This window comes from Bactrocera oleae, chromosome 3 (genome assembly GCF_042242935.1).
Source record: "Bactrocera oleae isolate idBacOlea1 chromosome 3, idBacOlea1, whole genome shotgun sequence".
Classification (NCBI taxonomy): Eukaryota; Metazoa; Arthropoda; class Insecta; order Diptera; family Tephritidae; genus Bactrocera; species Bactrocera oleae.
Window position 1 is genome coordinate 31,174,005 of NC_091537.1, and position 27,533 is coordinate 31,201,537.

At 33.9% G+C, this 27,533-nt stretch overlaps 2 protein-coding genes across 2 annotated transcripts in view; both read left to right on the top strand.

Moving 5' to 3' along the window:
- The first annotated feature begins 1,842 nt into the window (after nt 1–1,842).
- On the top strand, nt 1,843–21,173 carry LOC106622173 (lipase 1). The gene is made up of 5 exons (XM_070106281.1): nt 1,843–1,846; nt 3,994–4,106; nt 11,134–11,230; nt 14,807–15,016; nt 20,827–21,173. The coding sequence occupies exons 1-5, from the start codon at nt 1,843–1,845 to the stop codon at nt 21,171–21,173; spliced, it is 771 nt and encodes a 256-aa protein (XP_069962382.1).
- A 2,556-nt stretch (nt 21,174–23,729) lies between these two features.
- Lip1 (Lipase 1) overlaps nt 23,730–27,533 on the top strand; it is an 88,229-nt gene continuing 84,425 nt past the window's right edge. The window contains exons 1-2 of the mRNA XM_070106355.1: nt 23,730–24,208; nt 25,038–25,215. Of these exons, the coding sequence (XP_069962456.1) occupies nt 23,999–24,208; nt 25,038–25,215 (388 nt within the window). The 5' untranslated portion in view covers nt 23,730–23,998. The remainder of the gene's footprint in view (nt 24,209–25,037; nt 25,216–27,533) is intronic.

A 27,533-nucleotide genomic window follows, 5' to 3' on the forward strand; every position in this document is an offset into this window, starting at 1 on the left:
TTATTGAGAGAACAATTCGATTAGCAGATAAATTCATGTTTGTGCCGGTCGATTGGCCACCAAGATCGTGTCACACCGTTAGACTTTTTCGTGTGGGGATATGTAAAGTCTAAAGTCTATGCGGACAATCCCGCTTCGATTCAGGCCTTGGAGCAAAACATCATGCGAGTCATTCGCCAGTTACCAGTCGAAATGCTGGATCGAGTCGTCAAAAATTTAATCTCAATGAAGGAACATCTAAAGCGTAGCCGTGGCCAACATTTGAAAGAGATAATCGTTAAAAAATAAATGCCAAAGAATGTTCTTTCGAATGGTAATAAACATTCCCCAATAAATTTGAATTATCTATGCTTTTTCTTTAAAAAATTGGGGGACCTCGAAATGGATCACCCCTTATTATTGGTCATTGTAGGGATACAAAGTCTTTTTTTTGTAACCGCGGAAATATCGAAAAAGCGAAAAGTTTAAGCGAAGTTGCAGCAACGATAAAATATAAAGGGAAGAGTAAGAACTTTTTTTGCAAAATTCTTTTCCATAAATAATATTCTAAGCAATATTTCAATACCGTTCAATACATAGTCTCCGCTAAATACATAGTTTCGTTTTCTATTAGTGCATATATTATATACATAAGTATGTATGCTATGTAAATTTAACAGTGCATGAAAGGAGAATAACCCAAGTACATACTATACGCTATTGCTCCTTCGTATATAATCTAGTTATTAAGAAAAAGAGAAATGTAAAAATGGGAACGCAGCATTAATAATTAAGTTAATTATCTTTATGCGTTACAAACAATCGATATGTGAACAAAACTACTACATATACTCTGTAGCAGGAGTCAGCCAGCAAGGTTTATCCAGTATTTTTTGCGATTTACATGAAAGTATTTTCATCAACCACCTAACATTTTCGGATATCGTTTGAAGATAAGGGTGCTTGTAATTATACTCTTGCAAAATGTAGCTACAGATTATAAAAGTTTGGTTCACCTATAGGTTCTTTGTATCACCTAAAACTAATCGAGATAGATATCCAGTTATATATATATAAATGATCAGGATGACAAGTGTCTGCCTTGAACTTGAGTAAAATTTGAGATATCTTGATGAAACTTGATACACATATTCCCTGGCACCCAAGGGAGGGCGGAATTGTAGATGGGCGTAATCGTTGCCATGTCTATAAAGCGCCATTAAACGAAAACTTTTAGAGTTGCAAAACTAAGCCGGAAATTAAGGTACAAAACTGTAATTTTGTACAGGAGATCGCAGTAGCCAGAGAGAGAGTGGGGGTAACAATTTTTTTAAAGTGGGCTTGGCTCCGCCACTTAATAGTTTAGTGTGCACATCTTTCAAACCGCTTAAGATAAATCAACCAAACTTGCTGAGAAGAAGTAATTTTATCACCTCTTCAAACTTTGTGAAAACGGGTAAAATCAGATAATAACCACGTCCACTCCCCATATATTGGTAATGTTGAAAATCACTAAAATTGCGATAACTCACTGCATAAATGCGCTATAGAGAAGGGCTTTGTAGGATTTGGTGTGAAAATTGGACAATGGGCGTGGTACCGGCCACCTTTAAGGGAAATCCTATATTTCAGGAACTACTCGACCGATTTCAACCAAATTTGGTGTTTGATACTGCAAACAAAACAACCACGTTTAATTCCTATACAACTAACTTTTAAATTCTGTCTGATTGTTTCACTTTACAGTATAAAAACCAAACTTCAAAAAAGTCATCAGAATACAACTTGGAACAAATAGTGCTCTCAAGGTATTTTATCTTACGTTCAAAAATTGTCGAAATCGCACTATAACTTGTGCTAAAAATGGGTAAAAGAAAGTCAACACTTAGTTAGTTAGTTGTAACTACCATGAATTGGGTCTAACAAAGATAAACTTATCAATACTGCAACTGGTCATACCTTAAAATATCCAACTAATTATGAATATAATTTCTATAGCCATACATTTTAAGCAACTAAGGTTCATGCTTCACTAAATGCACACAAAAAAACAAAAACACGTAAGGAAGTTCTAAATTCGGGTGTAACCGAACATTCTATACTCTCGCAACTTGCAAGGATCAAAGCCCGGGAAATTGCTTCAGGTGTTGACAAAATTTTATAATATATCTAAGGAAGTATTGATCCGATTCAACCCCATTTTTGACACAAAGACATACTATTATTGAGAGTTTAATTTATTTATTTCATTATATGAAATTCACTTATATATCCTACACATTGACGGATATTTTCGGTAACAAGTCAACTATAGGCACTGGGTCCACACTGGGCACAGTCCACATATGCAGTACCTAGGAGCTTGAACAGTTTTGGTTCGATTAAGACAATTTTTGGTCACAACGCATTATTCACGTAAAGTTTTACCCCGATACAATCATTGTTGCTTGATTTGCATTGTGGAAACTGAAAGAATCAGATGGAATTTAAAATGGTGATATATGTGAAATATGCGTAGTCGTAATCCAAATTCGCCCATTTTCGTACTATAACATAGAAATATGAGTAATGTTATGTACAGAACTTAGTTAAAATCGGGTAAGCAGATCCCAAGATATGGGTTTTCACCTAAGAGTGGGCGGTGCCACCCCTACTGTCTAATTTGAACGCGGTTCCTATAAAGTCATCTCAAACCATCCCAGTAATACACTTTAATGTCTCTGGCGTGTATAGCGCTTGATTTATCGCACTTTTAGTAGTTTTTAACAGTACGGTTATATGGGAAGTGGGCGGGGTTGTCACCCGATTTCACTTATTTCCACCCTGCCCACTTTTATAAAAACTTTAAACTACAAATGCCTCTCCCTAATGTGATCCTGTATACCAAATAACAGTCTTGTAACTTATTGAGGAGCTTAGTTATGGCAATTTATTTGTTTTTGATCAATCACGTTTTGTGGGCGTGGCAGTGGTCCGATTACGCCCATCTGTTTTTCATAAAGATATCTTAATATTTACTCAAGTTACAGCTTACACAGACGGACGGACGGACAGACAGTCACCGGATTTCAACTCGTCTCTTCATTCTGATCATTTATATATAATATATAACCCTATATTTAACTCGATTAGTTTTAGGTGAAAAAACTATTATACTCTGTACAACAGATTACGAGAGTATAAAAATAGTTAAATTAATTTCATTGATATATTCAGATATTTGATACTGTTGTATTAACAGTAAATCAACCAGAATGGTAATTATTGTTAGTAGATATATGCTGTTAGATGGTGCAATGAGCCTTGTGACTTGAATTTGTGACTCTCTTCCGTTGGCGGATAGAAAAATAATAACGTTTTGCAGTTTTGCCGCTGAGTAGTTTTCGTTACATCAACGTTCACCATTGTCATAATAAAAATTGTGTCATAAAATGTTTAACATTAAAAGCGGCGCTCGCAGTTGAGAAGAAAAACTGGGTCCAATATTCACCAGCGGCAAGTATCGTATTATTTAATTATTGTGTAGCACGAACACTAAAAATACATTGCTTGCTGCGGTTTTGAGCAAAATAAAGCAGTACTAAGATGGAGTACACAACTTTGTAAAGAATATGCTAAGGCGCGGTTATAATTAAAAAAAAAAATATTTTTCCAAACCTTGCTTCTACTTATTTACTACAATAATAATCCAAGGAAACATATTTCGGTTGTGAATTTCACTTTGACCTGTGCGCCACATATGCAATTAATTGCCTTTGGCTAAACCGTTATTGTGGTCACAGTTCGGTAAGAATGACATTGTCGCTGTTGAAGGATACGAAAAGGAAACTGAGCGACGTTTACACTGGACAACGGTAGATTTAGTAACCGAGTACACATCTGTTTTGATTTTATGTAGACTTGTAATTGATTATATTTTTTAAACGCCTGCGCCATCACTACTACTTCTATGTACAAAGACTGATTGGCTTGTAAAGCACAAATACGCCGTAAAACTGCATAACATCACCACAGCTGACGGCTATGAGTTTCTGTTGCATCGCATACCCAAACCAGGCAATCATCCGGTATTGTTGGTACACGGTTTGCTGACATCATCACTTTCTTCGATACTACTCGGACCGCGAGTCAGCCTGGGTCAGCTAAATACTTAGTACTGCTAAAGGTGTCGAGTGTCAACTAAGCTGCACTATTCGCTTTTACATTCTTACTCACATTTTAGTATACACTCATATATATACAAATATACGGCAGCCTCCACATAGTAGCTTTACGCTCATTATAAACAAAACTGTATCTTTGCACTTAGCAATAATAAAGCTTCTTAATAAGCATCTTTGCTTATTTAAGCAACCAATATTCTTTTCATTAAGCTAAGACCACCCATACAATGTAAACAATAAAACTAATTACTGAATAAGCGAATATTGTAACTGACACTTGTTGTAAGAATTAAGCAAATAAGAAAATTGTATAAATAAGAGTAAATTGAAATAAAGAGATTCAGTTATCCATCAGGATCACTCAAACCACCATATTTGATTTCTTCCACGCGTTTGCGGAAAACAATATTTTTTTAACACTTCCTAAACCAAGGAAGCTAATTGGCGCCCAACGTGTGGGGCATGTGTTAGTGATATCCTTGGCAAAAAAAGGGAAAAAAAAACAAGTATCCCTAGCCGAAAGGACAATCATAGTGACGCGCGTCGAAAAAACAAAATTAAGAATCAAGTATCCTCTCAGAAGGAGAAAAGAAAAAAAAAAAAGTACGGCTACGCGAGTGAGACGCGAATAAACGGCCAGATAATCAAAAATACGGCTACGCGAGCACGACGCAAATAAAAGGCCCGAAATTCAAAAAGTACGGCTACGCGAGTGCACAAATAAAATTAAAAAAAAAAACCGATTCAAATACCATAAAATCAAAAAGTTCTAATACTAAAGATTTTTATAGTTTGAAGAATAAGAATTGTGGAAAATATTTTCGCGTGAAGTAAGAAATAAATTTATTCTTACTAATATAGTATTGTTTTATGGGTAGAGCGATTGCATGCAAACAAGTGTAAACGCTGTGAACAAACGAATCTTCAAAACATGCAACAAGCGTGTATGTAGTGAAATAACAACAACAGCCAGCGAACTATAACAAAATTGTTGCTCTATAACTACGCCAATTTCAAAGCAATTCAAATTGAATAAAATGTGTAAAATATATAAAACATAACATCAAATATTAGCAATCGAAGAGTCAGAACAAAAGAATAGTGCAAAAAAACTTCAGCGCCAAAAGGCACACAAACCCCGTGCGAGCAATCAACAGTAGTGAAGCAATTAAATAGGAATTAACAGAAGCAAAGGAATTATAACACCAATCAACAAACCCCTTTAGAGAAGGACGAAAAACTAGTAAGTTAATATTTTAATACATATTAAATTTATAACAATAAATTTATTATTGTAATAATCCTGGTAATATAAAATATTTTCAGTATAAGTACTCAAATTTTTAAAAACAATGTTATAAATCATGGCTCGACCAGCCATATAACAAATATTTTGAAACCGCGATTCACCACCGCAAGGGGGACCCTCCGGTTTATAACATAAACTCATTTCTGCGATTCTGTACTTCAGACCCTCCAGAATAAAAGAGTTTCTTTCCTAGAAAGGATCAAAAAATTATTGTTAAAAAAAATGAACAGAGAGATTTCACAACTCCAGCCGAAAGTAATAACGGCATAAAATAAAAAACATTAAAAATTGGAAATATATTAAAAAAAAGGAACAGGAAGTTTCCAAAAATCGAGCCGAAGAGATAACGGCAAAAAATATATATATGTAAGAAAATAAAATAAACATGTAAGGAAGGGCTAAGTTCGGATGTTACCGAACATTTTATACTCTCGCAAAGTCAAATGGTATACTCGTTTGAGATTTCTTTGTTGATTGGCTGATATAATATTTTCGGTAGAAGGTCAACTATAGGCACTGGGGTCCACATATTTAGTACTTAGGGGCTTGAACAGTTTTGGTTCGATTTAGACACTTTTTGGCCACAAGGTGGCATACTTTAACTGTATTATTCACGCAAACTTTTACCCCGATATAATCATTGTTGCTTGATATGCATAGTGGAAAGTGAAAGAATCAGATGGAATTGAAAATGGTGTTATATGGGAAGTAGGCGTGGTTGTAGTCCAATTTCGCACTATATCATAGAAATATGAGAAGAATGTTACGTACCGAATTAGGTTGAAATCGGTTAAGCAGATCTCAAGATATGAGTTTTCACCTAAAAGTGGGCGGTGCCACGCCCACTGTCTAATTTTGAACGCGGTTCCTATAAAGTCATCTCATACCATCCCAGAGATAAAATTGAATGTCTCTGGCGTGTTTAGTGCTTGATTTATCGAGCTTTTAGTAGTTTTTAACAGTACCGTTATATTGGGAGTTGCCTATTAACTATTTTCACACTGTAGGTAGAGGTTCTAAAAAAATTTGCTTCCAGTGAATTTTGTTATTATAGCATTAGCGGTTTAGGAGATATGCATATTAATCCTATTAGAGGCGGGACCACGCCCACTTTAAAAAAATAATGTTAACTGCAGATGCCCCTCCCTAATGTGATCCTATGTACCAAATAACAGTCTTGTATTTTATTGCGGAGCTTAGTTATGGCAATTTATTTGTTTTTGATTAATGGCGTTTTGTGGGCGTGGCAGTTGTCCGATTACGCCCATCTGCAATACCAACCGTCTCACGGTACCAAGAAACATGTCTACCAAGTTTCATAAAGATATCTCAATTTTTACTCAAGTTACAGCTTGCGCGAACGAACGGACAGACGGACGGACGGACAGACCCGGATTTCAACTCGTCTCTTCATCCTGATCATTTATATATTTATTTTACATAACCCTATATCTAACTCGATTAGTTTTAGGTGATACAAACAACCGTTAGGTGAACAAAACTATTATACTCTGTAGCAACAGGTTGTGAGAGTATAAAAATAAAAAGCATTCTTTCCTAGAAGAAAATATTTTTTTTTAATGGGAAATAATTCAAGTATGCTAAAATACGAAAGGCTGTACTATTGTAATCATTGCAAGGGCAACCATAGAACTGAAACTTGCCCATATTTAAAACATACAAAAACTAAAATAATAAAAAATGGCTCTAAATAGTGAGGACGAGAATCTTGTTGCTAGACTAATAACTGCAACAAATGCTTCTCTTAGATTAGAGGTAGAGGAGTTGCGAAGGCAACTGCAGGACTTAACACAGTCAACTACAGTAGTTGATTATAAAATAGAAGTGATCGATCCACATATCAATTATCATGAGTCACTTGAGGTGGTCAAGGAATGGAAAACAAAACAAACTAAATACGTAAGTTGGAGGGAATGAGCAAATAATGCAATGTGTTTGTATGTAAGGGGCAGCCGTAGATATTTTGCTGCATTAACTATACTAAGAAATTAAATTACAAACGACGCTAACCACATTTTATCCAATCAATGTCCAATCTGGACAAGCGACCAGCCGAAGAAAATACCGGCATAAATGAAGAAAGAATTAAATATTTGAGGGAAAAAATAAGAAATAAAAACATTCTTCAATAAACATGAATTTACCGTTTCGAACGGATATTCGTGCGAAAATAAGAACCTCGGTAAATACTCCAATTTGGAGTAAACAGTATCAGTATCCTTTAGCATCAAATGCTTTTGTGAATAAAGAAATCACGACAATAATTAAAATTACAATAAACAATACCCACATCCCTTTCGCTAGATATGTCATAAAAGGCAGAATACAAGTATATGAGTATGTAATATACTTAAAAATGATAATAGGGCGAGAAATAAGCTAAAGCCTAGATACAAGAAACAAGTAATAAAAGAAGATTAAGGGAATAAGGTTACAATTAACTACAGAAATAGAACAGTACATAAAGATAATATTAAATATTGAATATATATTTTCAGAAAATTATACCCTTAATATTTCTAATATTAATTGTACAAACAATGACGGACATTGTGGACTATACAAGAGAAGATTATGTCTTATTAGAGGACGGAGACGTAGATTTATATACAATATAAACAAGTAAGGAAGGGCTAAGTTCGGATGTAACCGAACATTTTATACTCTCGAAAAGTCAAATGGTATACTCGTTTGAGATTTCTTTGTGGATTGACTGATATTTTCGGTAGAAGGTCAATTATAGGCACTGGGGTCCACATATTTAGTACTTAGGGGCTTGAACAGTTTTGCTTCGATTTAGACAATTTTTGGTCATAAGGTGGCATACTTTAAATGTATTATTCACGCAAAGTTTTACCCCGATATAATCATTGTTGCTTGATATGCATACTGGAAAGTGAAAGAATCAGATGGAATTTAAAATGGTGTTATATGGGAAATAGGCGTGGTTGTAGTCCGATTTCGCCCATTTTCACACTATAATATAGAAATATGAAAATAACGAATTATGCATCGAATTTGGTTGAAATCGGTTAAGCAGATCCCAAGATATGGGGTTTCACCTAAAAGTGGGCGGAGCCACGCCCACTGACTAATTTTGAACGCGGTTTCTATAAAGTCATCTCATACCATCCCAAAGATAAAATTTAAGGTCTCTGGCTTGTTTAGTGCTTGATTTATCGCGCTTTTAGTAGTTTTTAAAAGTACCGATATATGGGGAATGGGCGAAGTTGCCACCCGATTTCAACTATTTTCATACTGTAGGTAGAGGTTCTAAAGGCATTTGCTTCCAGTGAATTTCGTTATTAAGGCATTAGCGGTTTAGGAGATATGCACATGAAACCTATTAGGGGCGGGAACACGCCCACTTAAAAAAAATAATTTAACTGCAGATGCCCTCCCAAATGTGATCCTGTGTATCAAATAACAGTCTTGTGTCTTATTGCGCAGCTTAGTTATGGTAATTTATTTGTTTTTGATTAATGGCGTTTTGTGGGCGTGGCAGTTGTCCGATTACGCCCATCTGCAATACCAACCGTCTCACGGTATCAAGAAACATGTCTACCAAGTTTCATAAAGATATCTCAATTTTTACTCAAGTTAGAGCTTGCACGGACGGACGGACAGACAGTCACCCGGATTTCAACTCGTCTCTTCATCCTGATCATTTATATATGTATAACCCTATATCTAACTCGATTAGTTTTAGGTGATACAAGCAACCGTTAGGTGAACAAAACTATTATACTCTGTAGCAACAAGTTGCGAGAGTATAACAATACACAACAAACTCTGAAATTTTTAAAATGATTAGTCAATTAACATAAACAATTAAAAATGTAAACGAAAATTATCAATTTTTAATAGCTGAACTACAAAATATGGTTCATACGACAGCTATATTAAAAATAGGAATTTTAAACCCTGCAATTTTACATTCAGATGAGATAAAAAATATAATACAAAATGAACACGGACGATTGACTATAACTGATTTAATGGACATTTCTAACTTTAAGATATGACAAAATGAAGATGTAATTGTTATATATATTAAGTATCCAAAAATTATAAATGATTGTAAATACTATGAAGTAAGAGCAATCACTCAAAAAGACGATAAATTAGTGATTGGCAAAGAAATTGCAAAATGCAAAAGAGAATATATTAATATAAACAAGTAAGGAAGGGCTAAGTTCGTACGTAACCAAACATTTTACGCTCTCGCAAAGTCAAATGGTATACTCGTTTGAGATTTCTTTGTGGATTGACTGATATTTTCGGTAGAAGGTCAACTATAGGCACTGGGGTCTACATATTTAGTACTTAGGGGCTTGAACAGTTTTGGTTCGATTTAGACACTTTTTGGCCACAAGGTGGCATACTTTAATCGCATTATTCACACAAAGTTTTATCCCGATACAGTCATTGTTGCCTGAGTTGCAAATTGGAAAGTGAAAGAATCAGATGGAATTGAAAATGGTGTTATATGGGAAATAGGCGTGGTTGTAGTCCGATTTCGCCCATTTTCGCACTATAATATAGAAATATGAAAATAACGTTATGTACCGAAGTTTGTTGAAATTGGTTGAGCAAATCCAAAGATATGGGTTTTCACCTAAAAGTGGGCTGTGCCACGCCCACTGTCTAATTTTGAACGCGGTTCCTATAAAGTCATCTCATGCCATCCCAGAGATAAAATTTAATGTCTCTGGCGTGTTAAGTGCTTGATTTATCGCGCTTTTAGTAGTTTTTAACAGTACCGTTATATGGGGAGTGGGCGGAGTTGCCACCCATTTCAACTATTTTCACACCGTCAATAGAATTGCTAAAAGCATTTGCTTCCAGTGAATTTTGTTATTATAGCATTAGCGGTTTAGGAGATATGCACATTAAACCTATTAGAGGCGGGACCACGCCCACTTTAAAAAAAAAAATTCCAACTGCATGCCCCTCCCTAATGTGATCCTGTCAATATTATTTTCATTAAAGCTAAGACCACAGCTTCTTAACAGGCATCTTTGCTTATTTAAGCAACCAATATTCTTTTCATTAAACCACCCATACAATGTAAACAATAAAACTAATTACTGAATAAGCGAATATTGTAACTGACACTTGTTGTAAGAATTAAGCAAATAAGAAAATTGTATAAATAAGATTAAATTGAAATAAAGATATTCAGTTATCCATCAGGATCACTCAAACCATCATATTTGATTTCTTTCGCGCGTTTGCGGAAAACAATATTTTTTTAATACTTCCTAAACGAAGGAAGTTAATTTACATACGCATTCGTTCACGTTTCCGCTTGTCCTCAAACAAATCTATAATATCATTTCTGCTGGCAGACCGCAATTGCGATGTTTGGCTTGCGAATTTGCGTGGCTCTTCATATGAACGCCATTACAGGCAGCTAGAAAATAAAGCCCTAGACTATTGGGCGCATATGACATTCCCGTCGTAATGGACCACATTGGGAACGCAAACTCTTTCCAGAAGTTGCTGGTCTAGCTGGTTACCGTTGTCAATGTTGTCTAAATATACTTATCATTTTTTATTCGTTGTCTGCATAAGTATTCGGTGAAATGTAAACGTTGCGTCGTTAACACTGAACCTAAATTTTGTCTTCTTGCTTTGTTTTCTATTGTATACGTTTAGGCGCTGAATGCATTTTTGGTTCTCTGTTCTGTTCACCCCGAGTACAATGAGCGCATTCTGTTAATGCAAGCTTTAGCCCCAATTGTGCAGCTTCATGGTTTTGTGCGTTTCAAATCGGAGGATGTCCGCCGCTTGTTAAGGTCAGTACATTACTCTTAATGTATTGCTTATGCACTTATGCCAGCGCTTCTTCCAATCGTCGAAACACTTCTTAAACTCGATTTTTGGGATAACCGTTAGATTTTTCCTCTATTTTTACCTATCTTGCGAAACGATGGCCCTTTAAAGTTCGCTTTATTTGTGGAATTAGGAAAAAGTCATACGGTCTATGTCTGCCGAATATGGAGACTGGGGCATCGGTACAGTATTGTTTTTGGCCAAGAATTCAAGAAAATGCAACCAATGTGAGCTTGTAACACACGAAATTCGCCAAGCTTAAAAAAATACGTCTAATTTTAGCGGCTGCTACAGACAAAGAAAATAATGAATACAGTTCAGGGGCATGTACATAGATCAACATAATAAGAGAAAATTTTTTCAATTCGACTCTCCAAACTCTCGAAATTCAATTTTAAATTTCCTGTTATTTTTTTGGACACCTTGCATATACATATATACATACATGTTAAATATTAGCCACAGAGGTGGATTTTTTCTAATTTCTTTTTCTTTCATTAAAAACAAATCTTGGTATCTCCGTATTTAAGGGTTGTAATTCCTCTGAAACGAGCGATAAGAACGTAATATTTTGTATCTTCAAACACAACAAATATTTTTTACCCCAAAAGAAGAGAAATCCTGATAAAAAACCTTCACTTCCGAAGCTATTAAACCCTTCACAAATACAAAATATTCCTTACATGAACTTGATTTTAACCGATCTGTTTGTTTGGCAGCTATACCTATATTACAGTGACTCAATCTGAACACTTTCTTCGGAGATTTCAGCTGTATTATATAGTGGTGCGATTTAAATGAGCAGTTTCTTTGTGAGAAAAGAACGTGTTCAAAGTTTCAGGTCGATATCTCAAAAACTGAAAGACTAGTTCGCGTATATAAAGAGAGGCAGACAGAGACATGTCCCCACCAATCACATATTTTCTAAAGGGTTTAAATTGACTTTAGAAAACATTTGTTCTTCAAATGGAAAAAAATTGGGGCTATTTAAATATGAAACTGCAGAAGGGTAAATGAAAACGACTCGAGCTGAGTGTTCTAAATCTTAAAGATTCTTATTGATGTAATGTTCAATAAAGAGAGCATAAGTCTGCTTCGGTAATTAACTCCGATTAGAACTAGTTTGCCTGGAGGGGTAAAGATATGAGATTTAGGAAAATACGAATACTCCTGCTGCGAAGGTGCTGACTAAACAGTTTGCGGCTCACCTCGGACCAAGAGGGTATAGGGTTACGTATATATAAATGATCAGGATGAAGAGACGAGTTGAAATCCGGGTGACTGTCTGTCCGTCCGTCCGTTCGTCCGTGCAAGCTCTAACTTGAGTAAAAATGGAGATATCTTTACGAAACTTGGTAGACATGTTTCCTGGTACCGTGAGACGGTTGGTATTGCAAATAGGCGTAATCGGACCACTGCCACGCCCACAAAACGCCATTAATCAAAAACAAATAAATTGCCATAACTAAGCTCCGCAATAAGATACAAGACTGTTGGTACACAGGATCACATTAGGGAGGGGCATCTGCAATTAAATTTTTTTTTAAGTGGGCGTGGTCCCGCCCCTAATAGGTTTAATGTGAATATCTCCTAAACCGCTTAAGCTATAATAACAAAATTCACTGGAAGCAAATGTTTTTAGAACTTATACCGACAGTGTGAAAATAGTTGAAATCGGGTGGCAACTCCACCCACTCCCCATATAACGGTACTGTTAAAAACTTTTAAAGACGCAATAAATCAAGCATTTAACACGCCAGAGACATTAAATTTTATCTCAGGGATGGTATGAGATGACTTTATAGGAATCGCGTTCAAAATTAGACAGTGGGCGTGGCACAGCCCACTTTTAGGTGAAAACCCATATCTTGAGATCTGCTTAACCGATATCAACCAAATTTGGTGCATGACGTTCATTTCATATTTCTATGTGATAGAGCGAAAGTGGGCGAAATCGGACTACAACCACGCCTATTTCCCATATAACACCATTTTCAATTTCATCTGATTCTTTCACTTTCCACTATGCATATCAAGCAACACTGATTATATCGGCGTAAAACTTTGCGGGAATAATACGTTTAAAGTGTGCCACCTTGTGACCAAAAATTGTCTAAATCGAACGAAAACTGTTCAAGCCCCTAAGTACTAACTATGTGGACCCCAGTGCCTATAGTTGACCTTCTACCGAAAATATCAGTCAATCCACAAAGAAATCTCAAACGAGTATACCATTTGCTTTGCGAGAGTATAAATTGTTCGGTTACATCCAAACTTAGCACTTCCTTACTTGTTATGGTTAACCTTTTGCTAATGTCGTGAGGAAAAAGTTTGTCAGCAGCGAAATTCGTGCCGGAAGAAGAGTTCGAATACATTTTGTTGCTAAGTTTATTTCATTGTAGTTTTAAATTTTTTTGTAGAAATTCTCATATGCTTTTTGTCCATAGTCATATTAATGTTTGTGTGTTAACGGTTGCGAGAGTGATTCCCTGGTTAAGTGCACATACTCGTATATGAGTAAAAACACGTCAAGTGGAACCCCATTTTCCACTTGATCATCGAATTTGAATGTGAGTATTATTTCGTAAAGTAGTCATCATGAGCAAGTAATCCCCCGCTCAGTTGTTTAAAATTTTAATTTTAACAACAATTTTTTTTCATTTGAAAATTTTTACTACTTTTAGTTGAAAAATTAATAACTGGAAAACTATTGGTGATTTTTTGATGAAATTTTCAGGAGTTATAGTTCAAAACTTGTACTTTGAGATAATATGTATGAATTTAAATAATTTTTTTTTTTTTCAAATTATTAATTAACTTTTAAGTTAAGAAATGAAAATTTTAATAACTTCTCCCTCAAGAAATTTGCAATAAACATTAAAGTAACAAAATCCGCAAAAAAAATTTGACTGATCGCGATTAGATTAAGCAAAAAAAAATTTTTATGACGGGCGGTCAGCGCTGCCGGTATAGCGGTTCGGCAACGCGACACTTAGAGTGTGTTGCATATTTCATTTGTATGTTGGGATGATGGTCTCATATTTTGCTTGCAGTGAATTAGCATGAATGTGGTAGAACAATATGCATAATACCTACCCGCTTAATAGTTTCAGAAATGCTTAAGATGGGAATTCCCTAATCCACCAGAATGTATTGAATACCCGCTTTAACATTACAATTATTGTTTTAAATAAAATGATATTCGAACTACTTGTAAATCCTTTGCGGTTAAAAGAAATAAATATGAAAGCATCTTAATATTTTATATCCCAGTATCTACAAGTATGTGAACAACAAAGGAATATCTCGAACCATTCGTAATTTCGTTGATAATTAATCATGAGCCTCGTTAATAAATGCTGCAATCCATTTAACAAAAAAAATGATAAAAAAGTCATTAAAAACATAGTTTTAATAACAAAAAACCGCGCTCATGACTTTAAAGATTTTATTGGGAATTATATGTGCAATTCATGTGAACGGACTATTTATTCAGGCCGAAAACCTAAAATTATTGGTGAATTATCGGTGAATAAATGTCCTGAAGTCAACAAGCCTGAGAAGTCAAATGATGTTATCGAAGATGACGAAGAAAAAGATCCTAGTTTTCATTGCAAACCGGTAGATAACAAATTGAAAATTGATAAGGTTAATAAATTTTTAACGAAAATTGGTGAACCTCCAATCAAAATCAAGAGAGTCTCAAGTAATAAAGAGTGTCAAAACATTTTAACAAATGTTGTGAGTAAATTTACGGGTAATATTAACAATGTAAATAGTGAAATTGATCAAAAAGAGCTTTTACTTAATAACTTTAAATCTGCTTTCAATGATAAAACTAGTGGAGCTGATAAAATTCGGGTTTTGACTACGCTTCCTACAGATTGGTCGATTAAAATGATAAGGAAAGAGTTTAAAGTTTCCAAACGAATGGTGAGAACTGCAAAAAAATACGACAAGTACGAGGATTCGCATCGCAACCTATGATTAAGAGAGGAAAATCTCTAAACATTGAAACCCTCGATCGTATTGAAGCTTTCGATCTATCCGATGATGTCAGCCGCGTAATGCCTGGCATGAAAGATTATGTTTCGGTGATTGAAAATGGGAAGAAAATCCAAAAACAAAAACGATTATTATTATATAATGTTCACGAAATACACAAAAAATTTAAAGAAGCTTATCCTGACGAAAAGATTGGACTATCCAAATTTCAAAAACTCCGACCTCGGGAATGTATATCTGCTGGCAAAAGTGGAACTCATAATGTGTGTGTGTGTGTGTAAAATCCAACAAAATTTCAAATTGCAATTAGCTGGATTTAAAAAGGAATTAAAAAAAGAGGGGACAATTATTTCAGAAAGCTCAAATGATTTAATTAAAAGCTCTGTTTGCCAAGAGTCTGCATCATTGTGTTACTTTTCAAAGTGTACTAAGTGTCCAGGAAGTGATAGTATTATAAACAAATTAACTTTGGTTTTTGCTCTCAAGAAGATCATGACTCCCATGAGAAGATGTTTAAATTACGTTATGACCGATGTGTAACCATAAAAAATACACGCCAATATCATCATTACAGAGCTTTTAATAATACATCACTCGAGTGCAAAGTTTTCGCCAAAGACATTAAAATCGTTACCAATAAAGTTAAAAAAAGAAATAAAGCAATACGTATAAGTTATAAGAATTAATTTAACAATTATTTAACTTCTTTGTTTTTTTATTTATGAAAAAATATTTAATTTATTATATTTCATTTGTTGAAATAAAATTAATCATAAAATAACGATATTTTTAATTAAAACATGATGTATTATTCCTTATTTATAATTACTAAGTAACTCTAAAGATAAATCAATGACTAAGATACTCAAAAATATTCAATTTAAAGAAATTATTTAATTAAAATTATGAATTTTTAATACTTAAAGAATAGGACATTCCAGTTAAAAATTTGGCCTTGAAATATTAATAGCGGGTATTCAATATATTCTGGTGGATTAGAGAATTTCCGTCTTAAGTATTTCTTTGAAACTATTAAGCGGGTAGGTATTATGCATATTGTTCTACCACATTCATGCTAATTCACTGCAAGCAAAATGTGAGACCATCATCCCAACATACAAATGAAATATGCAACACACTCTAAGTGTCGCATTGCCGAACCGCTATACCGGCAGCGCTGACCGTCCGTCATAAAAATTTTTTTTGCTTAATTTAATCGCGATCAGTCAAACTTTTTTGCGGATTTCGTTACTTTAATGTTTATTGCAAAATACTAAAAAAAAAATTTTTAATTTTTTCAGGGAGAAGTTATTAAAATTTTAATTTCTTAACTTAAAAGTTAATTAACAATTTGAAAAAAAAAATATTGTATTTAAATTCGTCCATTTTTCTCAAAGTAAAAGCTTTGAACTATAACTAAATTTCATTAAAAAATCACCAATAGTTTTCTAGTTATTACTTTTTTAACTAAAAGTAGTAAAAATTTTCAATTAAAAAAAAATTGTTGTTAAAATTAAAATTTAAAAAAACTGAGCGGGGGATTACTTGCTCATGATGACTACTTTACGAAAAAATACTCACATTCAAATTCGATGATCAAGTGGAAAATGGGGGGTCCACTTGGCGTGTTTTTACTCACATGCATAGCTACATATATACATATTTTAAAATAAACAAAGCCAACTTCAAAACAAAAAAAAATTCACCAATAGCCTAACCCATAGGCCTAACAAGTGCAGTAAAACACCAAAAAAAAAACAGATTAACAAACGAATTTAAATAAAATGAGTGTCCAAACACAAACAAAAAAGGGCTCAACAAACTAATATGACACAAATCGAGCGCGAAAACTAAAATACCTAATTGCATACATAAATACCAACAACTTAAACGGGCGCGAAATTAAAACAAACGATAATAAACAAGAACAACACTCACTAAAACCAGGCACAACTGGAAGCAGAGGAAAAGGAATTGACAACAAAGGAATACACATGCGTACATACAAACAGAAACCTACCCCTGCAAAACCAAAGTGAGCCTATTTATATTTCACTTTTATTTTATATATGTAAATATGTATGTTTGAATACAGTTTTATAACATAAAACCTGTAGCAGTAAATCCGTTGTTACTAATATAAAAAACGATTATCAAACTGGTATAAATCACGGTAAAAATTGACAACAAGGAATACACATGCGTACATACAAACAGAAACCTACCCCTGCAAAACCAAAGTGAGCCTATTTATATTTCACTTTTATTTTATATATGTAAATATGTATGTTTGAATACAGTTTTATAACATAAAACCTGTAGCAGTAAATCCGTTGTTACTAATATAAAAAACGATTATCAAACTGGTATAAATCACGGTAAAAATCGAAATACCGCTGACATTAAAACCAGTTTGGTACAATATATATATCAAAATATATATAATATGTAAATAATTATTGTGTGCCTATGAGCTTACCTTTGTGTTTTCAAACACACATATTTCACAAACACAAAAACAAAACAAAATTCAAGTATTTACTTGCAAATATTTTCCGGCAATACCCGGTTTTAACAAAACCAGTAAGACGGCTTTTACATTGGGACTCTTTTGACCCCATATTTTTCAAATTCTCTTTTGGTGTCGCTCTGTGCATTCACACGGGCAAAAAGAGTCCAGCAACTCGAGTCTAGTTTTTCTGCATTCCTTTTCATAAAATTTTCGCAAATATTTGTGCGGTTCGACTGCGCAACACTCAGAGCGTGTTTCATTTGTATGTCGAGATGATGCTCACACATTTTGCTTGCAATGAATTACCATGAACATGGTAAAACAATATGCATAATACCTACCCGCATAATAGTTTCAAAGAAATACTTAAGACGGGAATTCCCTAATCCACCAGAATGTATTGAATATCCGCTACTAATATTTTTAAGGCCAAATTTATAACAGGAATTTCCTAATCTTTAAGTATTAAAAATTCACAATTTCTTTACTCCATAATCTATATCTTAATTTTCTCCTTATTTACAATTTTTCAAAATATTTCTATTATTCTATGCATACATATATTACATACAAAAAATAGATAACAGAATTCAAATTTGTGAACGAATTCATTTGAAACCGAGCGCTCTTGCAACAGTTCAAAGAATTTGAAAGTGAAAAGGAATGCTGAAAAGTGTAGCAGCGAGCTGTTACGAACAAGAACACAAAGCGTGCCACCCGAACACGAGTGGCACAGTCCCTTCGTCTTTCCTCGTCGTCCCCTCACCCACAATAAACCGGTTTGGGTTACAAAAGAGTCTGTGTGTAAAAGCGATCTAAAAAAAAGTAATCAAAGGCACAAACATATAACAAAAATTAAAAGACAAATAAAGAGAAACAAACATAAGCAAAATAAATACAAACATACATATTTACTAAACCAAATTACATATTTACACACATACAAGTATGTAAGTGCATTACCAATTCTATTTTCGCGCTCTCTTTACGTCGCTTAAATATATTATATATGCAAAGTTTTATAAATTTACTACAAAGAATCTGCCTATCTTTCTACACCCTACATTGTTTATTATTGAACTGCCAAATTCAATTTTAAAGCTTGCAAAAGATGTGATTAAATGACTTGGTATATAAAGTAACACCAAATCTTAAAAAATACATTTGCTATAGTAGAAACTGAATCATCAGACCTACCAAAAAATTTTAAAACCTCGGCTTTCGCCATTTATGAAAACTGCTTAGACCAGTACGAAGCTACAAAAGCTATAATCTCCGATCAGTTAAAGCTAATAAAAGCTATTGCACCTACTCCACATCCAAGAGTAGAGCTGTCACAAGTACAAAATCAAGAGGCAAGTTCAGGCATCCACCTCGAGGTGCCCGCATGTGACACAGAAAAATTTAATGGAGGTTATGAAGAATGGCCGTCCTTCCGGGCCATGTTCACTGCCGTATACATCAACCATCCAAAATTATCAAAAGCGCAAAAATTATATCACCTCCGATATAAAACTAATTATTTTAAAATTTGAATAAAATAAGAAAGGTGTGTGCTTCCCGATAAATTTGTTATGCAAATAAACAATTGCAAAATACTGAAAATATTTTTTATAATTTTTTGAGGGAGAAGTCAATAAAATTTTCTATTGTTAACTTAAAAGTTAATTAACAATATAAAAAAAAAAAATTAATATAAATTCATAGATATTTTCTCAAAGTACAAGTATAGAACTATAACTTAATCCACAATAGTTTTCTAATTATTAATTTTTAACTAAAAGTAGTAAAAATTTTCAATTAAAAAAAATGTGTTGTTAAAATTAAAATTAAAAAAAACTGAGCGGGGGATTACTTGTTCATGATGACTACTTTATGAAAAAATACTCACATTCAAATTCGATGATCAAGTGGAAAATAGGGGACCCACTTGACGTGTTTTTGCTCATATGTATATGCACTTTATATGAATATAAATACATATATTTAAAGCTTTATTAGAAAATGGTGAACTCCCTATTCGGTGTTTTCAGCAGGCATCATACAGGATTCGATTTGCTCCTTTTCATTGTTGTAAGTTCTCTGGTAATTCCTTGTAATCAAATCAGCTTTGTAGTCCATAGCAATATCGGTATTACCAGACATCTATATAAGTCTAGTCATTACTCAGGCAAACAGCCAGTAATTTCAAGGTCAGTATTGATGCTCCCCGATTAGAGTGGCTTCTCACCTCTCTGAAGAAAGCTGAACTCCGGAGCAAAAGATCAGCTGCTATGCCTCAAACAAAAAAAAAACAATGTGATAGAATATTCGTTAACAGTATATGAAGAACGAAAAAGAATCAAAACGATTTTAGTAAAAATTACGCAAAAACACGTGAAATAATATAACCATCATTGGAAAATATAAGCCTATAATCACTGAAATTCTTAATTGGGCAAATTTGATCATAAACCTCATGATCATTCCCAACTTAATATTCTGAAAGAAGGCTTTGATACATAACCTAAAAATATCCTCAGACTTATACATAACCTAAAAATATATCAGACTTACCTCTCATCTAATACCATTTTTAGAATAATCTCATTTTCTTAACCGATAATTAAAAAAAATTTAAAATATAGGGTGAGGCACCTGGACGAAAGCAAGCAATCTATTTTTTTCGTCAATACAGTAAATAATATGTTTCCCTACATTAAGTCACTATGTTTACAGAACTTTCTTATTATAAATATTATGTTTCGATACGTAAGGCAAGTTGGAAAAAGGGGTCCTATGAGCTCCGTCCTGGCTATCTACGTAATAAGTGTCTAAAAATCGGTTTTGACGACCATCAGGAGTGTCTAAAAATCATGAAAACTTTTGCTGGCAGTAAGCGTTACTCGAAAGTAAGTATTTAAGAAATAAATATCTTTATAAAGATTATTACATGCTAATATCTAAACTGTTAATTCCGCAGTCAATTTAACCTCTTCTTTATGGCCAACTTTTACAAGGTGCTTCTCTAAAAGAAATCAAGCATCTACAACAAATATGGGATTCTGGCGATTTCGTTGCCTTTCACTACGATGTGGAGGGTAATCGCAAGTGTTATAATTCTGTGGAACCATACAATTATAATCTCAATCTAATAATCTCACCGCATCTGCTCTATTTCATAAAAAGCGATGCCATAGCAACGCTGGTGCTAAATGCGGTGGCCGGTGTATATCGGTTATACGCCGTCAAATTTAATCATATCGACTTTCTATGTGTGAGCGATGTAAAAACTTTGGTCAACGATAGAGTCATCGCTATGATGGAACAACACTTGGCCGGTAAATTGTCATACGTAATTGAATGAAACATAACAAAATAATTATGCGTGACTGTTTATACTCATGTATGTGAGAAAAGAGAGTTGTTAATAACTATTAATATAATAATTAAATTGTTTTGGGCGGTTAAAACGAAAGACAAATACGGCATTATACTTTTATGTGTTTTCTTTTTAATTACATTTGTTCCAAATTTATTTCAATACAAAACTGTTGATTTATTCAAATTACATAATTACTTAAACCAACAGCCAAAAAAAGCAAAGTCATTCATGCATTTGAAAATCAACAACAAAATTAACCAGCTTTGACTTTACTTTCTTTCTTTTCCGCTTTGTTGATGGCTTTCCGATTTTTTCGTACTACCGAGCTAAAGCTTTAAGCTACTGTTCCAAATGTACATATGCATCTATTTCTATGATGTTTGTTCAGCAATTCATAATATTTATCTAAACAATCGTTCACCATTTTAGTACAGCTTTTTATTTCTTGCATATTCGCCTGAGCCGAGACGAATTCACAAATTATTTGCTTGCAATAATATGTATGAATAACAGTTACAGAGTTCTTGACAAATTGTGGTACAATTTTTGCACTCAGTAGTAATTTTTACTGCTTCTTATCAAAGATAATTCATTTACGTCATCCTAATACGCCAACAAAATATTATCAGAAAATAAATAATTTTATCGATACTATGAATGATATGAATATTAAATTTCATTGTTAATCATTTCTTACTCATAAATTATTTTAAAGTTTGGAAAGCAATAACAAATAATAACATTATTATTAATTTCAAAGCATAAATATATATTTCTATTATTACAAAACTTAAGCTGTCTCCTAATGACGAATGGTGAAGCTATTAGGTTTGCCAGTAATTTCCAAAATTAAAACTTTCTTGAAGCTTGCACTGCGACCGCAAAAAAATGTATGAGTGGTGAAAACATACTTAACACTTAACTGAAGCTCACCCATTTCTCTACTGGAATTCAATAAAGAGATATTTATAAAATTGGCCCTGAAAGGCTCAAACAAATAATTGGACACAGAAAGTTCACAAAGCCCAAAATATGTTCAATTCAATAAAAATAAGCTATAAAATTGAGAAAGGCTATATTAGCGCACTTTAGGTCAAATTTGCTTGAAAAATTAAAAATGTGAAGCACAAACAATTGTATATTCATACTTGAATAAAACTGTAGGTGCGCGCTGCTACTGCGCCCTTTACAATCGCAACGCCGGACAACAAAGACAATAAGTGATAGCAGTTGGCCGATATTTTTGGCAGCACATCAAAAGCACTACTTAACGCCGTGTCGATAGTTGTCGCTTAGCTTTTACATACTTTATTTTGATTGGTTGGTTTTTTCCACTTTGTTTTATATTTTTTTAAACTCTCGCAACTTGTTGCTATAGAGTATAATAGTTTTGTTCACCTAACGGTTGTTTGTATCACATATATACAAATGATCAGGATGAAGAGACGAGCTAAAATCCGGGTGACTGTCTGTCCGTCCGTCCGTCTGTGCAAGCTGTAACTTGAGTAAAAATTGAGATATATTTTTGAAACTTGGTACACATGTTTCTCGGTACCGTAAGACGGTTGGTATTACAGATGGGCGTAATAGGACCACTGCCACGCCCACAAAACGCCATTAATCAAAAACAAATAAATTGCCATAACTAAGCTCCACAATAAGATACAAGACTCTTATTTGGTATACAGGATCACATTAGGGAGGGGCATCCGCAATTGTTTTTTAAGTGGGCGTGGTCCCGCCCCCTAATAAGTTTAATGTGCATATCTCCTATACCACTGAAGCTTTAATAACAAATCTTTTTAGCATCTCTATCGACGGTGTGAAAATGGGTGAAATCGGGTGACAACCCCGCCCACTCCCGCGCAAAAGCGCGAAAAATCAAGCGATAAACAAGCCAGCGATATTAAATTTTATCTCTGGGATGGTATAAGATGATTTTATAGGAACCACGTTCAAAATAAAACAATGGGCGTGGCACCGCCCACTTTTTGGGGAAAACCCATATCTTCGGATCTGCTTAACCGATTTCAACCAAATTCGGTACATAATATTCTTCTCATATTTCTATGTTATAGTACGAAAATGGGCGAAATCGGATTACAACCACGCCTATTTCCCATATAACATCATTTTAAATTCCATCTGATTTTTTCCCTTTGCAGTATGCAAATCAAGCAACAATCAAAAATTATATCAGCGTAAAACTTTGCGTGAATAATACGTCTAAATATGCCATCTTGTGACTAAAAATTATCTAAATTGAAAACTGTTCAAGCCCCTACGTACTAACTATGTGGACCCCAGTGCCTATAGTTGACTTTTTACCGAAAATATCGGTCAACATAGAAAAACGAGGCAAGATCCATAAAAAAATCTAAAACGAGAATACCATTTGACTTTGCGAGAGTATAAAATGTTCGGTTACATCCAAACTTAGCCCTTCCTTACTTGTTTAATTTCATTTTTTCCCAAATAACAACGCTCTGCTCGACTTTGTTGGTTGCGGTGAAACGCATTCAAAATATTCAACGCGACGCGAATACACGTCCGGCACTCACTACTACATGACAACCATAGCAATAAAATATACTAGTTGAGAATGGTTAAACAGAAACGCTTAAGTCCTCTATTGATTTTGAAATCGTGAATGTATGCTGTAATTTCTCTTTCTATTTTATTGGTTCAATGAAAATTAGTGTCGAATGAATGAAAAGAAGTGTTAACATAGTGTTGAACAGTAAAAAGTGTTCATTTGTGAACCGAATAAAATAATCCGTGTCAATTCACCTTGCTTTGCTTAATAAATGCGTCCGTTCCAAGGATTTTCCAGTATCCCGTTGCTACTTTGTCTTCTTATACTTGTAGTATGTAAAATTGTTCATCGCAGTCGTGGTCAGTTCATAGACGATTCGGAAACCGATCCAGATGATGAAGAGGACGAAAGTATCGAGGATGAAACGCCTGAAGAGAAAGCAGCTCGTAAAAACATACAGGAAGATTCTAATCTACCTGTGGTATGTTCTATACACAATATGTATATCAGTTAGACTAATATATATGAGATTTTCCCGTTAAATTAAATAACTATTTATAAATACTTATGTACATATATAATAATACATTCAGTAACCATATGACAGATACATTTTGAAATATAGATGCGCCGGAATAACATAATGTTTTACGAATCCGTTTATTTTAGAAATATAGTAATGATGGAATTAAAGTTATCTTTAAAAAGTGAGTTTGGTAAAGTTTTGAGCATATAAGCTTTGTTCTTAATAAAGAACGAAAAAGCTATGTCAAGATTGGCAAGTTTTGCCTATATATAAACACGAATTAAGTTAAATCAAATCATTTTCATAAATTAATATTTATTTTGTTTAATTTATATCTGTTAATTCTTCGTACAACTTCCAATGATAGATCCAGCGATTGGATTAATTATTGATTTCTTTATTTCATTATTGATCTATATTTTCCATCATTACTGGTTCATTCTTGCATTATTTTAATATTTATGAAGTTCAAAGTCAACTTTCAATAAGAATTGTACCATATTTACATACGTATACATATAATATTTAAGACTATAAAAAATAGAAGGAATATTACTTTGAAAATAATTTAACTATATTTTGATTCAAAATATAAACGAATTTTTATTTGCATATATCTACTCCGCAAACAACTCCTAATTACATGGTGTTGTTATTGGAAATACGAACTATGAAAATATACTTACATGTAACTCATATTGCGCTCGGCATATGGCAACGCTCTTGCTGCCATGCTTTTACTGACATGATATCTACATATGAATGTGTTATTTCCGTCAACAAGGATAAATTAATTTCTAAATATGGCTATCCGGCGGAAGTGCATCATGTCACCACCGAAGATGGATATATACTGACCATGCACCGCATCCGCCGACAAGGAGCTCAGCCATTCTTCTTACAACACGGACTCGTTGACAGCTCAGCTGGTTACGTTATAATGGGGCCGAATATCAGTTTAGGTAAGTGAATGCCACAAAACTTTTGCATGATGCAGAATAACAACAACACTTATTTACTAAACAATATTGCGAATTTGGCTTTGTTATTTTTGTTGTCGCTGTAATTGTTTTTGCCACTGCTGTTGTGGTTTTTAAAGTATCTGTAGATTTCATATGTATTAGCTCTCCTCAACTCATATTGCATTTGCAAAAACACTGAATACATAAATGTACATACATACATCATACTCGCAGCGTTTGCTAAGAATTAGAGGTTCATACATTCTTTAATTGATTTCCAATTTATAAAAACAAACATGAAAAAAACACCCCACTAATAAAAAAGTTTGTCGTACATGAACATAATTTTTGACCGGTCAGTTTAAGTGGATTTTATGTTATAACGGTTCGATGTGAGCAATAAATATATTCACGATATAATCTGTTTTGTATAAAATAATCTATGTCAACATTTTTTTCACACAAAAAAGCTTTCCTTACCAGATCTGGATTCTGTCAAATTAGCTTTTTGGGGAAAAAGGACGTGTGCACAATTTCAGATCGATGTATATGTATATACACGACGACGGACGGACATGGCTAAACCACGTTGATCATTTATATACATAGGTACAATATACTTTATATTTTCTCCAACGTTTCCTTCTGGGTGTTACATAAAATAATATTGGACTCCAAAATCCAACAATAATAAACAAAAGTGAAACAACTTCATGTTAGATAAAATATGTGTATGTAACATACTTGTACATACATACATAATTTTTATACTCTCGCAACATGTTGCTACAGAGTATAATAGTTTTGTTCACCTAACGGTTGTTTGTATCACCTAAAACTAATCGAGTTATATATAGGGTTATGTATATATAAATGAGCAGGATGAAGAGACGAGTTGAAATCCGGGTGACTTTCTGTCCGTCCGTCCGTCTGTCCGTCCGTGCAAGCTGTAACTTGAGTAAAAATTGAGATATCTTTATGAAACTTGGTACACATGTTTCGTGGTACAGTAAGACGGTTGCTATTGCAGATGGGCGTAATCGGAACACTGCCACGCCCACAAAACGTCATTAATCAAAAACAAATAAATTGTCAGAACTAAGTTTCGCAATAAGATACAAGACTGTTATTTGGTACACGAGATCACATTAGGGAGGGGCATCTGCAGTTAAAAATTTTTGTGGGTGTGGTCGCGTCCCTAATAGGTTTATTGTGCATATCTCCTAAACTACTAAAGCTTTAATAACAAAATTCACTGGAAGCACCTCTACCTACGGTGTAAAAATGGGTGAAATCGGGTGACAACCCCGCCCACTCCCCATGTAACGGTACTGTTAAAAACTACTAAAAGCCCGATAAATCAAGCACTAAACACGCGAGAGACATTAAATTTTATCTCAGGGATGGTATGAGATGACTTTATAGGAACCGCGTTCAAAATTAGACAGTGGGCGTGACACCGCCCACTTTTAGGTGAAAACCCATATCTTGGGATCTTTTTAACCGATTTCAACCAAATTTGGTACATAACATTCTTTTTATATTTCTATATCATAGTGCGAAATCGGACTACAACCACGCCTATTTCCCATATAACATCATTTTCAATTCCATCTGATTCTTTCACTTTTCCACTATGGAAATCAGGCAACAATCACTGTATCGGGATAAAACTTTGCGTGAATAATGCAACTAAAGTATGCCACCTTGTGGCCAAAAATTGTCTTAAGCGAAACAAAACTGTTCAAGCCCCTAAGTACTAACTATGTGGACCCCAGTGCCTATAGTTGACCTTTTACCGAAAATATCAGTCAATCCACAAAGAAATCTTAAACGAGTATACTATTTGACTTTGCGAGAGTATAAAATGTTCGGTTACATCCGAACTTAGCCCTTCCTTACTTGTTTCAAAGGATTTTAATCTGAAGATGCTGAAGAAATTGTAAGCAGCAGCACTTCATGGCACACTTGTTCTAAGTTATGTATATTACACATACCATACACTTGCGCTCCTTCGTTTAGTCGTTGTCTAGACAGCGTCGAAAAAAACTCGCACATGGCTGTGCCGCTAAGAAAAGTTGCCATGAACGAAATGCTTTAAAAATACGAATGCTTTTTGCTGTCATGTATTAAATTTAATATTTTAAGTTACAATACAAGTTAAGTCTTTTATGGTCTAATATATTCCTTTTAATAGTAAAATAAATGAACAGGAATAAAAAACACGAAAAACCTGTTTAATGAAAGAATAAAGAGAAATTCTCAAAATATAGGGTTACAGAGTTTTTACTGAATATGTTTACTATCATGCTCACATC

Excerpts from the sequence above, each read along its gene's own strand:
- LOC106622173 (XM_070106281.1), top strand. Across the intron at positions 4,107-11,133 it reads CGATACTACTCGGACCGCGA|GCGCTGAATGCATTTTTGGT; the intron begins GTCAGCCTGGGT and ends GTATACGTTTAG. Across the intron at positions 15,017-20,826 it reads CAAAATCAAGAGAGTCTCAA|GTGCTTCTCTAAAAGAAATC; the intron begins GTAATAAAGAGT and ends AACTTTTACAAG.